The sequence below is a fragment of the Nothobranchius furzeri genome, chromosome 16 (assembly GCF_043380555.1).
Source record: "Nothobranchius furzeri strain GRZ-AD chromosome 16, NfurGRZ-RIMD1, whole genome shotgun sequence".
NCBI lineage: Eukaryota > Metazoa > Chordata > Actinopteri > Cyprinodontiformes > Nothobranchiidae > Nothobranchius > Nothobranchius furzeri.
In genome coordinates this window covers 32,025,292-32,041,094 of record NC_091756.1, presented here as the reverse complement: position 1 = coordinate 32,041,094, position 15,803 = coordinate 32,025,292, and the positions used below count along the sequence as shown (strand labels likewise).

The 15,803-nt window shown below is 41.9% G+C and overlaps 1 protein-coding gene across 6 annotated transcripts in view; it reads right to left on the bottom strand.

Annotated features, from left to right (window-relative positions):
* si:ch73-103b11.2 (early endosome antigen 1) overlaps positions 1-15,803 on the bottom strand; it is an 82,238-nt gene that overhangs the window by 34,640 nt on the left and 31,795 nt on the right. For all 6 annotated transcript variants that reach the window (XM_015963423.3, XM_015963422.3, XM_015963425.3 and 3 more), the window contains exon 4: positions 693-844. In XM_015963423.3, coding sequence (XP_015818909.1) covers positions 693-844 — 152 coding nt within the window. The remainder of the gene's footprint in view (positions 1-692; positions 845-15,803) is intronic.

The following is a 15,803-nucleotide window of genomic DNA, read 5'->3' as shown; positions in this document are numbered from 1 at the left end:
CGGAGTCTTTGGTGTAAAGAGTCACACTCAAAGCTGTCATAGATGCAGCCATGTGACGCATTTTAAAATGAAAATGTGCTCGGACTGCATGGTTTTCATAATTCAATAATGGGTTAATAGACATTTAAAAGAAACGCATAAAATCAAACACGGAAACATCAAAATATTTTTTATTGCTTCAGGTAATGACAACCTTTAGAGGACAAGTATGGCGGTCTGAAGCAACACATGGAGGCCAGATGATAGGAGCGTAGGAGGTGTTTGGTGATGGAGCAGGTAACATAATGAACAGTGGGTGTTGTGAGTCACTGTTCTCCAAGAATAGCCATTACATGTAAGCTACAGCCACAGAGGGAGAAAGCAGCTCAGACAAGCAGAGAAAACTGGACTATGAAGATTAGAGGTTGTGTATTGTGATCTGTGTCTAAAAGTCTGAAGATTTATAATAAATACAAAGAGAGCAGCAGGGAGAGGAAACTTCAAGAATGTGCACTGTCACCAAGTGAATTACAACTCAGTGAAACGCACAGCTGAAAGCTTACAGCAGGGGGCAGAACCGTCATGGCTGGAGGACAGATTCAACACAACTTCTGCTTCAGCTTACTTTTATCTAAAATACTACATGTACTAGCAAAATGCATTTCCAAGTTTAATAATAACAGTGCATAGTAGTTGTCATGGCAACCTCTTACCCATTGATGATTTCTTTGCACTCAGCCCTTATGAAATGCTCTTTATCAGGTGTGAGGATGCACAGAGAATTCTTCTGACCCGTCCTGGACTCGCCGTCGATGACATCCGAGCACTGGTTCATATTGATCGTACCCTGGGGTAGAGTGCTAGGCTGGAGGATCACAACACACACACACACACACACACACACACACACACACACACACACACACACACACACACACACACACACACACACACAAGTGTTGAGTTGAGAAGTGAACAGACGGGTCCTCGAGACTCTCCACATGGTGTGCCTCGTCACAAAAGCAGAGCCAAGCTCAACACAGAATGATGTAACAGTCTGTTCACTGGCAAAATGTTCCTGCTGGAGCTCACGTTAAAATTTTGCAATGTCTAAAATAAAGTTTCTACATAAACTACATTATTTGTGCATTATTTTAAAGGATGCACTATAAGCACAAAGACATAGACAGGAAAACTACTATGAAAGTAAAGTTTGGGGCCATAATCTCAACTCTATCCTTGACACATACACTTATGCACTGTAGGGGCAGCAGTAGCTCAGGAGGGAAAGCGAGTCGTTCAGTAATCGGAGGGTTGTAGGATCAATCCCGTCTCCATGCAGAGAGAGCTGCTGTTGTGTCCTTGGGCAAGACACGTTGCCTGCTGGTGGTGGGTGGAGGGAACGGTGATGCCTGTACTCAGCAACCTCTCCTCTGTCAGTGTGCCCCAGGGCAGCTGTGACTACACACACCAGTGTGTGGATGTGTGTGTGAATGGGTGAATGATACATTGTAGTGTAAAGCACTTTGGAGTCCTCTGACTCTGACGGGTGCTATACAAGTGTGGGTGATTTATCATTATATCATTACAAATAAAACTGCATAGAACATGCCACAATGATGACGAGACAGCAAATGCAATGTCAAACAAGGCTAGGTAATCAAACTTCATGGATTTTGCAGTCTGAAACAACAGAAATGTAATCTAGAATGTGTGATATATTTTACTCAGATGTTGGTTTTCTTGGAAACACTAAAAAGGAAGGTTTTGTTGAAAAAGCAAGAATAAAGGGCTGCAAACTACTGAAGAACAAAGAAGAAGCGGGCAGTCATCTGAGCTTGTGAGTTGTGAGTGTCTCTGAAACCTTCTACCACCCTACTCCGACAGGACCCTAGAGAATATTTTGCCTCTATAAAGACCTTCATTCTTTTAACTGCATTCAGTATGCCGCTTTGTGTGGTTGAGACTAACACTTGTAACTTTCCACCTCCACAGAAATGTGCAAGCTTCTATAAGTTAATGTAGAATCCCACGTTATAGGGAGACCACACGCGCTCTAAGAAATCACGTCTTCATGGTCACAACAAGCAAGTAGGTTTGCTTTCGGGAAAGCTGCTCACACACTCTTTGATGATGACATTTATACCCAACCAAAGTCTCACACACTTACACTAAATAGTATAGTGTGTTTCATGAAGTAAATCCTGACAGTCATGTAGCAGTTTGACTTCAAATGAGTATTTTTTTTTCTTTCTTTCCATTTACCTTCTTTCGTTTATTTGAAGTAAATCATACTACTTTAGCTTATCATAAAACGCTAATAATGATTACAGCATTTCCTTAACAACAGAAAGCTTTTATATTATTTTAACTGCCGAGTATAAACATCCAAGTAGAACAGGAACTTTCTGTTCTATTTACAAACAGGTGAAGTTCATATTTTCACAATCGTTTTCAGTTTAATCCGTCTGATTTGTAGCTCTGAGGTTCAGACTAGGATATGAATGCTGACATGGATGTCATTAACCAAAGCAAACACAAAGAGACTCCCAGAATAATGCAGCCTTGTGTAAAGTGACTAAAGGTTTAGAACAGAGGGTTAAGTACATACACGGTGGCTTTGTGAGCAAGTACGGCTCATTTACAGTGAAAAGACATCCAACAAGAAGCTTGTTTTCCTTCTTGTGAAGGACAAAATCATTAACTTGTTCCCATCTTAAACTTTCCACTCTCAGATTTGTGTTGTTTTAAAATTAGATTAATAGCCTCATAAAATGTTGTGAAATGTTGAAGATTGTAGTTTACAATTTTCAAATGCACAAACATAATTAGCATCAAATCAAGACCGATGGCTGTCCAAAAGAACAGCATGAATGGTTGAAATAAGGTCACTGGACAAAAGTGAGTACAGGATATGAGACATCTGTCAAAATCTGAGGAAAATACTGATTTCCATTCTTTGTAACTAAGACCTGTCAATTGTGATTTGACTTAAAGACCTATAACATTATATCAAACACAATTTAAACTCACTGAGATTATACTTTATTTTATTTTATTTTATTTTTTTTAAGAAAAATTTTGAATTAAAAAACTGCATGTATAAAAGCCAATTCAGAAATGTGACTTTTACTTTGCCTGACCTCTAAATGTCTTCAACAAACCCTGGGAGAAGGCTGGATAATCGTATGCTGACTGGAGGATTTATTTTAGCACAATGAAGCAAAAGGCTGTTTAAGAGAAGGCACTGGGAACGGGTAGCTGTTTGAACAAGTCCTGCTGTCACTGCAATAAACATGCAGATAGAACATTAGACACAAAAACACCACAGTGGCTCTGTGCTTTAAGTATCAGACCACAGATGATGAATTACAGCCTTGAGCTAATTGAAATACATTAAGATACAGAGCTGGAAACTAAATTAAAAGGATTTGAAATCCACCTAAAAAATCTGCCTGTGTTGCATAACTGTATCATATCAGCAACAGAGCAATTCAGACTGACAAACGGCCTCTGGTGTGGACAGAGAAGTCAATAGTTAATAGCATCCTGAAAGAAGATGAGGGGCCTGGCTGATTCTCTCACTGTAAAGTCCCTTTCATTCACAGCTCTGATCAATGTCAAAAGGTGGAGTCCAATCTGCCAAAGCAAACATGGAAAATCAGGTTAGTCTAACTAGCTTGGGCCTAAAAGTCAAAAGGATATTATTGCTTGGCGGATATTTTGAGTTTTCAGTAGAAAAGATAATCACTGCTTCAAAAGCTTTAATGTGACCCATCATAAAGGTAAAAGTAACAGTCTGGTTATGACAACTGAGCAACGGGGTAAATGCCAGGCCTCAAACTGAACAGAGACCAGTAGAAGCTTGAGTTGGTAGCTTTGTAATTCTCAGAAATGGATAAAGGTTAATGAAAAGGTGAAAGGTCTTGAGCTGATGGTGAATATTACACAGAGACAGGAGAGAGGGGGAAAGAGGTTTGTAGGAAGTGACTTTGAACTGCCCAGCTATCTGTCCGTGTAAACAGATCTAGAGTACACTGCACATGGTGGACTGTCCTTGAGCTGAAGTCAGCAGAGGATAAACAGCTAAATATTTCAAATTCTGACAACGGTTACGCAAGCAGCTTAAGCCTCCTTTTACCTAATCACTGCACTGGATTCTCCATCAGACAGAAAATAAATCAGACTGACAATGTTTGTGAAGAAAATTAACTTCTTAATAAACTGCCAACATCTGACTGGGATTTCAGTGTTTTATATGAAGCCGAGTTAAGAGTCCAGCATTTGGTTTTGTACTACAGTACAGCTGGTCTTGCGCTTATTCACCTCCAGCACTGAAGCATGCCCCCTACCATCATGGTTCAAGCCCCCAGACCCAGGCCCCCAAATCCACACCTCTGTCACCTAACCTAGACCCTGTCCGTTTCCCCTGGGCCATTGCTCTTCACAATGGATCCTTTGTTAATCAGTGCTAGTTCACACAATGTAGGATTGTCAGCAACCGCAGTCCACAGAACCACAATTGCTGTTAATCCACAACAATATATACATCAGACAAGAGGCACAAACAAGTATCTCTTTGTGATCAAAATAGGAAATGTGAAAAGCCAGAATAAACCTAGTTCCGTCTCTGAACTTCAGACTATTGTATTTTATTTACGGTCTGAATGGGAGCTGCTGAAGTAACCAAAAATAAAACCCATATGTGTTTTAGGGGGAATCAGGATGATCTCATTTAAAAAGACAGATGCCCTGTTTTAATAATATCATTCACAGGAATGTAGGGCTGGGCAATATGTCCTAAAATTAATATCACGATAAATATAGGATTTTACCTCGATAACGATAAATGGACAATAACTACAGGTAAGCGCAGAAACAAAAGTTGTCCACTAGATGGGGCTGTCACATGTATTATGTTGAGTCTCATTTTTAGTGACTTGAGGTGGTACAGCTTCTTAAAGGGACATGAATGTTTCCAACCTACACACATCTTTTCATTTTTTTACCATTTATTGACATGGGGAAAATTATCTTGATACGAGTCGGAATTTTCGATAATGATACATTTTTGACTTATTGCCCAACCCTACAGGAATGCTTTGCAGATTTTCTAACTGAACACAGCAGCATACTAGTGTGTTCAGCTGATAAGTCCTACAAGTAAGTTAATGTTTTAATGAACTTATACAATTTTGTTTTACCAGCTGTATACGTTCTTACAACTAGGGTTTGGTTTTGTTTTCATAGTATGCCTTCAGTTGACCCCATTCTGATCAAGTTCACTGTTGTTAATTGCGCCTGACTACAAGACCATGACAACACGTCTGCCTTGGGAAAATTCGAACAGGTACAATTAAAAATCTTTGTCTGCATTATGAGTCAGCTGGAGCTCTGAAATTTGCCTAATGGCATTGCAATGCCCCACTGCACACTGAACAAGTGGTCAAAAGTTTAGCCACTAGACCTGCTAGATCCTCTCAGTCGCACCCTTGGCTAAATGATACCCTCCGGTCTCTACCCACCAATCTTAAGAGCTGCGAAACGAAAACGGCGCGAAACAAAAAATACTGGTGATCAATTGAAATTTCATGAATTACTGTCCTCATTCTCTGCCAGCATCACTGATGCAAAAAAAAAGCTTTCTACACTGACACAATTGTCAGCTCTACTGACTCTCAGAAACAATTTTTGACATTCAAAACTCTGCTCAACCCTCCATCTCCACCTCCTACCTACAATCTATCAGCTGACACCTTTGCCTCATTCTTCACTGACAAAGTGGCAGCTATAAGCAAACAGTTTACTCAACTGGCCACTCCTGAACATTCGCTACTACAAACTCTTTCTAGCCCAACCATCTCAAGCCCTACTGCTTCATTTTCCTCTTTTTCCCCTCTCACTGAGAACTGTGAGTCCAAGTTTCTCACGTACAGCCTCCCTACTACATGCCCACTCGACCCCATTCCGACTAAGCTGCTCCAAGCTATTGCTCCGACAGTAGCTGCAGCAGTCACACATGTGATCAACGCTTCACTGACATCCGGTACATTTCTCACCTCTCTCAAGCATGCTCAGGTTAAACTGCTGCTAAAAAAAACCCCATCTCTTCCTCCAAATCACGTGGAGAACTACCGACCTATCTCTCTCCTCCCTTTTCTGTCCAAAATCATTGAAAGGGTGGCTTTCAAGCAGATCACAGAATACCTCTCACAAAACTGCTTGACCCTTACCAGTCTGGGTTCAAAAAGAGCCACTCCACTGAAACTGCTCTGTTAGCAGTGACGGACTCCTTAAGAGAAGTTAGAGCGACTGCCAAATCCTCAGTGCTTATCCTCCTCGACTCATCGGCTGCATTTGACACTGTCAGCCATGGCTTCCTTTTGTCCACACTCTCTACCATGGGCAATACAGAGAAAGTACATGTCTGGTTTGAATCGTACCTCACAGGACGATCATTCAGTGTATCTTGGCTTGGACAATCCTCTACCGTGCACCATCTTGCCACAGGAGTCCCCCAGGGCTCTGTACTAGGACCTCTTCTCTTTGCCATATACACCACCTCACTGGGTGAGATCATTCGATCACATGGCTTTTCCTACCACTGCTATGCTACCCAGGTCTATCTGTCATTTCCACCGGACGACCACACTGTCTCTGCACGAATATCAAACTGTCTCGCTGACATATCAAAATGGATGAAATCCCACCATCTCCAACTCAACCTCTCTAAAACTGAACTACTTGTCATCCCAGCAAAACCATCCATACAGCACAATATCTCAATCCAAAATGACTTCCTATCTCTGGCTCCTTCAAAGGCAGTTTGAAATCTGGGTGTTGTGATTGATGAACACCTGACCTTTAAAGATCATGTTGCCTCTGATGCTTGTTCATGCCGCTTTGCGCTGTATAACATATGAACGATCAGACCATACCAAACACAACATGCCACCCAGCTCCTGGTGCAATCTACTGTCATCTCCCGCCTCGATTACTGCAATGCCCTTCTAACCGGTCTTCCAGCCTGTAGTGTGAGACCTCTTCAAATGGTCCAGAATGCAGTCAAAAAGAGCACGTCACCCCTCTGTTCATTGAGCTCCATTGGCTACCGCTAGCTGCATGCATCAAATTCAAATTGCTAACACTAGCATACAAAGTCTGAGATGGTACGGCTCCCATCTACCTGAATCCTCTAGCAAAGTCTCGGTCCGGCCACTCCAGTCATCACAAAATCGTCGGGTAGCCATGCCTACACCACGCTCAGGATAATCCAGACTCTTCTCATGCAACGTTCCACAAATGTGGAATGACCTACCAAGCACTACCAGAACAGGGGCTTCCGTTTCGATTTTCAAGAACTCCTGAAAACCCTGCTCTTCAGAGAGCATCTTCTAAACTAACCCCCTCCCTGCACCCGTCCCCCTCTCTACTGTCCACTCCTTGTTCCCTCCTCTCCATAATTTATCATGCTGCCTCACTGCCACCTACAACTGACTGGAAATTGTTTGTTGTTGTTGTTGTTAGCCTCAAGGGCAACATGCTGATTATCACTCGTCAGTCGCTTTGGACAAAAGCGTCTCCTAAATACATAAACATAAGTTTGACATGCTGCATGCACAGCAGCTTGTGGATCATGTTCAGTGGCATGTCCACACCTTTCTGCACCAGCGGTCTAAAAACATCTGAAAACACAACCAATGACACTCCAAGCTTGTATAGTGCATATGTTAGCTAGTTCAGCAGGAATTACTGTTTTCTGTGCAAAAAATCTCCAGGTGAAAGTTGCATCAGAACATTGAAGGAAATTATGGACTGAGAGTTAGTAACAGCAGATATAGAAGACCTAAATTACTTGTTCAGATCAGAGAAAAAAATATGATTTGAACAACCATTTCCCCAAAACAAATGTGAATTAATGCAAATCACATCTTCTCTACTTTATTTAGAGTGAGTAAATGTTTACTAGTCCATGTGATAATCACCATTGTAACAGTGTTCCCGATAAACTTCTGTTTAAAATATACTAATTAGTAAAATCCTCATGTGAGTGTTTTTCTGCCCTTCTCTTCCCTTGTTCCAAAATTATCCAAACATCCCATCCTCCTAACACAAAGGCAGAAATATTTCCTTACTCTAACAAATGAATCCATCTAGTTTCAGTTCAGCTCAAAGAATACATTTCCTCTCCTCTAAAACCTGTAAATGTCACAAATACCAGCAAATCTTTTCTATTTCTCTTACCTTTGTCAGTATGATCTGCATAAATAAAGCCTTAATGCTTATCAGAAACATCCTTTCCATTTCTTCTCAGTAGGTGCCAGTTTGTCTACCAGGTTCAGTGGTGACATACTCAAATGTCATTACTTCACAAGTTGAGTAATATTGTTTCTTCTTAAAAAAATGATAGTGTATCTTGCTGGTACAAGTCCAAATTCTTTTCTGCATATCCAAAACAATTTAACTTTGATCCTGAAAAGGTACCAGGGCCAAAGATGAAGTGATGAACTGGCGCTGGTTCATTCTGAGTCATAAGCATCGCCTAGAATCAGCTCTCTTCAGGGTCCATCCTCTTATCACTGCCAATAACAGTAATTATACAATAAATCTTTCCATAGTAACAAAGCATAACAGAGACAAACATATTTTTGATGAAAATCAACATGCCAACAAACAGCAGTGAGGAAACACATTCTCCTGTGAAGTCTCCTGGACGTTCAGGTGCCAGTTGGATAGTCACCTTTAGGTTTACAGCCGAAGACTATAAAGTCAGCTTGTTTACTTTTCAAGTCCACCGGAGTCTCATTTCCTGATATTTGGGCATCTCACCTGACTGGATAACAGAAACACAGCTCTACCACTGACTTAATTTGCTCTATAACATGGATGTTTTATCTCCACAAATAGCACAATCCTGGAGGAGTTCTGCTGTGTGGTGGAGTTGCTAAAGCAGACAGTTAGCTTCTACTAGCAGAAATGCTCTCAGCTGTTTCCTGGACGCTAAACCAACAACAGCCCTCCCCATCGTGAACCAATAAGGGTAAGTCCATGAATGTTAAGTGACAGTATGACATAGATCTATCAGGATTTTCTAATCCTAGAGTTTCACCGTCTATTTTCTATTAGAAGCTAATGCAGGAGATAGGTGTAGGAGACTATTTTCATGTTCAGCCTGCATGAAAACTCAGAATTACAGATTATAATAATAAATCATATTTAAACATGTTTTTTCACTGTTCCACATCTTTAATTAAATTCGCCTAATAGCCAGTTTGAGTTTCTGTAAAAAGACAAAAAGGCTTAACTGTTGACTACTGGTCAGGGTTAGCACTGCAGGATGGAAACACCAAATGAAATAAGTTGGTACATTCCTACTTGTGCAGCTGTTGTTATGAATATCCTTAAATATAATTTCTATTGTGTTCACATCTTTAGTTTCAAATTTCATCAGTAAAAATTTATTTGAGCATGGATAAAGGATATAATTGTTAAGTAGAACAGTAATTACAGGGATGTGTAGTTGATTAAATGTTAAAATAATAAAAGGCCTTTTTAACTATTTTTGAGAGACAAGGGGACGAATTGAAATAAAAAAATGGGACACATCTCTCATTAGGAAAGGACAATAGAAAATTGTTCAAGATATGGTAATGAGATATTATTTCTGCCGGCTCTACAGATGGACGAGCCATCATCCTGAATTTGTCCTTTAGCAGTTTTGGGTATCTAAAAAAATTCCCTCACAGGAGACTTCAAGTGCTTCCTAAGTGGAAACGGAGCAGTTCTGGTGGTTGTTGTGACTGGTTCTGCTATGCGCTTCCATTTAGTTTCGCTTTCGTTTTGTTCGGCTAATGACTTTTTAATAATTTGCCGTGTTGGAGACGTTTTTATGGTGGGTTAACCACAATGGTTCACACTGGTTAATAGGCAAATAGGTTAATCCTAGCAACCCTATGCTCAACTTACCGCTTCAGAGTTCCTCACAGGTGTTCGATTGGGTTCAGATCAGGAGACATACTTGTTCATTCAATCACCTTCACTCTGTTCTTCTTCAGAAATGCAACAGTAGCTTTAGATGCGTTTTTGGATCATTGTCGTGTTGGAAATGTGCATGACGACCAAGTGTACAGAGAGATGTCAGCATCTTCTCCTTCAGTATAGAGCAGTACATTGTTGAGTTCATGATAACATCAATGAAATGCAGCTCCCCAACACAAAGAGCACTCATGTAGCCCCACATAAGGACACCGACACCACCATGCTTCACTGTAGGCACCATGCATTTCTCTTTGAAATCCTCACCTTTACAACGCTGTACAGTTTTGAGACCATTAGTTCCTAAAACAGTTATCTTTGTCTCATCACTCCAGAGTCTAAAGTCCCAGTAGTCTTCATCTGTTCCACCATGGGCCCTAGCAAATCCTAGGTGTGCTTTTTGTGCATGGGCTTTTAGGAGAGGCTTCCTTCATGGATGATACCCATGCAAGCCATTCCTCTGCAGTGTGCGCCGTATGGTGTCATGGGAAATGGTCACTCCAGCTTGGCTTTCTACTACTTTAGCTAACTTCAGTGAACTTGTGCTGCGATTTTTCTTCAGTGAACTTGTGCTGCGATTTTTCTTCAACTCTTCTAATCAGAGGACACTCCTGTCAAGATATTAACCTCCGTGGACAGCCTGGACTTCTCTTTAAGATGGTTGCACTTCAATCTTTCTTAAATTTTTGGATCACCGTTGCTACAGTATTTTAACTGACATGTAAAGCTTTGTTGATCTTGTAGCCCTCACCTTTTTGTGTAAATAAATGATTTCTTTTCTTAAATTTTGTGACATTTTTCTTCCATGTAGAGCCATTGCTGACAGCATGAAATGGGAAGGGCTTTTCCTTGTTAAGTAATGCCCTTTATAGTCACCTGTCTGCTGAACACCTCTTAAATGAATAATTAGACTCACTTGTGGCTGAATTCAATTCAATTCAAATTCAAAGATACTTTATTAATCCCAGAGGGAAATTAGAGTTTCAGTACACACAAGAGATCAGACATACATACATAGGCATAGATGCATGAATAGAATTGAGCCCCCTTCAGACAGGCCATGAAAAACGGAAATGTTCCGGACTCTGTCCGTAAGACCTTTGTGTCTGAATACAAACATCCGGATAACGTGTTCCGGAATTCTACCGGACGAAGCCCCTAGTAACAGGTCCGGACATGTTACGGACAGGGTGGCTGCTTCAGACTGGTGAGGTAAAGTTCCGGACAAGAGGGAGGGGGAGGAGGAGGGGACCGGGTGACGCTGTGCGCACCTAGATGGCCCGCTGCTGTAGCATGCGGCGAACCACGGCAGCTCGCCTCCTACGGTACCGCCTAGACGCGCGACGCAGCGCTTCACACAGCTTCAGTGATTCCTTTAACCATTGAGCTTCATCATCCAGGTCTCTTATGCGTCTTCGTGTGCGCAGAATTATGCTTAAGCGCCTCGTGATTTTTATCTTGAGAGGCGCTATAGAAATGATATTTTCTTCTTCTTCTTAACATAAGTCCGATTCTCCCCCCACCCCACCCCTCGCCGCCGTCAGATATCTGGAACTTTTCCCTGCTGTGTGAACGCAGCCGAAAGGACAAGTTCCGGTACAAAAGTGGTGTGTCTGAAAACACAGTTCCGGTTAAAAACCGGATTGAATTGTCCGCAAATGTTCCAGAATGTCTATCTGAAAAGGGCTTTGGTGACTGTGGTCATTCGCAACCCGAGTTGCGCTACCTTAATAGAGATCAGAGGATTTATATATGAGGATTGAGTCAGGTAGAGGGAAAAAAAGGCACTTCAGAGTTACCCTCCACAGGGAGGGCAGCTTTGCTATGAAAAAAAAAACACCACAGACAGAGATGCAACAGACTTCAGACATTACACAACATAAGTGTCCACTAGGTGGGGAGGTAGGGTTGGGGACTCTCCACACATCAGTGCATGCAGCCGCGATAAGCAGCGCTCATCACCCACGAGCCTGTTAATTAGAATTTTGTAGCCTCAAGAGTGACTTTTCTCTTAAGACCATATCCATCCATTTTCTGAACCTGCTTTGTCCGCGCAAGGTCGTGGGGGGGGCTGGTGCCTATCTACAGCGGTCAACAGGCAATCAGGCGGGGTACACCCTGGACAGAGAGCCAGTCCATCGCAGGGCAACACAGGGACATACAGGACAAACAATCATGCACACACACACTCACGCCTAAGGACAATTTAGACAGACCAATCAACCTAACAGTCATGTTTTTGGACTGTGGGAGGAAGCCGGAGTACCCGGAGAGAACCCACGCTTGCACAGGGAGAACATGCAAACTCCATGCAGAAAGATCCCAGGCCGAAAAGCGAACCCAGAACCTTCTTGCTGCAAGGCAACAGCTCTAACCACTGCGCAGCCCCTAAGACCATATACAGTTTACTAATTTTTTCCAACATGGGCTTAAATGGATTTGTTAGGAAAATCACCTTTTTTGTGTGCAAATGAACAAATCTTGTTTGCCATCAATGGCCCACATTTGTGGGAGTATTCTGTAGTCTGGTATCTCATAGAAAACGTTTATTCTTAAAGGAAACTAAAGGTTTTTTGACTGTAGTGGGGTGTACTCATTTATGCTGCGCACTGTGTGTGTGTGTGTGTGTGTGTGTGTGTGTGTGTGTGTGTGTGTGTGTGTGTATCTATCTATCTATCTATCTATCTATCTATCTATCTATCTATCTATATATATATATATATATATATATATATATATATATATATATATATATATATATATATATATATATATATATATATATATATATATATATGTTTATATATATATATATATATATAAACATATATATATATATATATATATATATATATATATATATATATATATATAAACATATATATATATATATATATATAAACTGAGACAGAAAGTAGAGCAGACACTGAGGTGATTACAATCATCACTACTGCAGAGTTCTCAGTCCTGTAATTTCACCTCCTATATAGAGACATCACAATAACACGACTGTAATGATACCTCCAAATCCTATACTAACGATAAATGCATAGCTCTAGAAGATTCAGACTACGTCATTGTGTGAATATTTTTAGTCCACACCACAGGGTCAAGTAATGCCCCTCAGGCATTCTCAGATACACCTCACAATGATGGTATGCATGCAGGACATTCATTGTTACAAAGAAGGATAGCAGCTACAGTGAAGGCTAACTGCAACAGTAATCCAGGGAAAAGGAACTGGAATAAAACTGGAACACTTCATGCATAAATGTACCAGGTATTTCAGGGGAGTGTGGGTGGTGGAAGTGCTTCTCTTCACTTGGAGTGTGGTGAGAGGATGTGGGTGGTTTAATGCTGTGTTGGGAGGCCAGCAGCCAGCAAATGCAGAGGAGTAGGAAGACAAGGGCAAGTTGGATGATGTAGGCAATTTTCTCTGCTAGCATAGCAGGAATCATTTTCAACAGAATCTGGGATTGTGCTTTATTTTCCACTCTGCAGTCACACTGCAGCATAGACCAATTAAACACTTGCACTTTGTGTGGGGACTGTGTACGTTCAACAATTCATCTGAGGAATACTGTCCTCATTAACAAATAGTTCTAATGTAACGTCGGTGATAATGAGAGCATCAAAACATAAAAGAGCAGGCCCACAGAATATGAGAAACCTTAAGTCTTTGTCTGGGTAGTGAAAAATAGATGGGCTGGCTGCAGAAACAGGTGCTACAGTGGAGTTGCGTCATGCCGTCCTGGCTGTTCAGACTTGCGCTGTCTGAGAAAAGTTACCGTCAGAATGTCTGCTTTCTCAACTTGCATTAATAGAAGTAGTCGATGTTCGCCCATTTCCATTTGGCACCTTTCTAAAAACATGTTGAGTCATTTTCAAGGTTTGAAAATGTTATGGATCCCTTGACTGGATTCCATTATACCCATCTGTGATGAGAAAACCCTCTTATGGATCTCATCAGTCTGCTGTAGCTCAGAACTCATCAGTGCTAACTTTGTGCTCCATTTAAAGCAATCAAGAGAATATTTTATGGCTTTTTTAAATCAAACCATCACTAACTGAAATAATAAAAACAAAAGACATCTTACAATATCTGCTTATTTTAAAGATGGAGGTTTAAATAGAAAATATAAGCAGAAGTGCATTTACCGGGGCTGCATTCCATTCCTACTCCTTTCACTTACATCAGGGGTCCTCAATTATAATGGTCCGAGGGCCACACACAAAAAAGACCCAGAAGCAAGAGGGCCGGGTGTGTGTGTGTTGGGGGGGGGGGGGGGGGGGGCTGCTGCTGTTTGGATTGCTGGCTGTAATGCACATAAAGCCTGGTTTATGCTTCTCCATCTGCGTCAGTGCGGAGACATGCAACGTCCTTGCGTAGGGCTCCGGCAGGCACGCAAGTACATACAGAGTCGAGCCCACTTTTTTAAACATCCGTCGAATGAGACGGATTATGCAAGCTTGTGGTTGGTCAGGCGCTGTTGTTTACAGCGCCGCCATTGCAAAGAGAGCCGAGGATAACTAGCGGCAGACACGGAGCAGCTTGAAGAATACCTCGCGAAAAAACTCTAAAAATATGAACGTTTCATCCTCCCGTGACTGGAGGAGTGAAAAGATGCGCAGCAAGCGTTTTATTTGTGGACGGAAATGACAGGAAACGTGGGTTTAGAGGTGGGGAGCGCATGAAGCAGTGGGCGAATGAGAGACAAATAAGTCCGTGTTAAAAGTCTCTTATATACACAAAAAACACAATATAAACACACGATCCTGGACCGATACATGACAGGATACCACAGAACAGCGCTACGCCCTCTGTGGTCCTGCCGGGCAATTGCTTTGCAATACTCTCCAGGAGACGGAGAAGTATGAGAGCACAACGCTTCCGTCAATCCGTGCGTGTCTATCCCTTGCGGAGCTGACGGAGAAGCATAAACCAGCCTTAACACACAAGCTTGCATTATAAAGCAGGACAACATCTGTCCCCCTCCAGCTCAGCTGTGTGACTGCACTATCCTGTCCTGTGTGACCCTCACCATGTAACCCTCATGTCCATGCTGTCTCTGGAGGAGCAGATAGGAGACAAGATCTCCTGTAACTTAAAATGAACCAAAGCTTCCTCTCAGTTTCTCCTTAAGCTGAATTTAACATCAGTTTATCATCATGAAACAAAAGAATAAAGTGGAACAAGAACTTCTATCTTCGATTTCTCTCTCCTTTTGGCTTCTCCGTGTCCCTAAATAAAAGAGATCGATGATTGCGCTGCAGCCGCCGTCACTCACCCCGCTCCCTCCCCTAGACCGGATCTCCCGACATCTCAGCACTCGGTCTGACTGAGCGCTTCCAGGAGAAACAATAATGAACTTATGAAAATAATAACACGTGTTTGGAGGAGCGTCCTCCGATCCTCTCTCTTGTGTGAGAAGACTCTCTCTCTCTCAGTCGCTGATCGAGCAAGCAGAGCGCGCTGCGCGGCAACCCGCTAAATTAACATAATTTACGGCCCAAATCCAACAGAACCGATCGGGCTGATTCGGTTCGGGTTCGGTCTCAGGTTATAACTCCAGCGCTCTGCCCTGCAGTAAAGGCAGACCAAAGTTTCCTACCCGGTAAATGTGGAGAACACCGCTCTGACAGATGTGGATGCTGCGCTGGTGCCGCCGTTAAAATAACAAAACTACATTCCACTATAATTGATTATGGTACTCTTCTATGATGCAGAACCGTTTATGCCCGCATCTCATGCATTGATTATTTGATTATTTTCCTCAGCTCTATCCTAA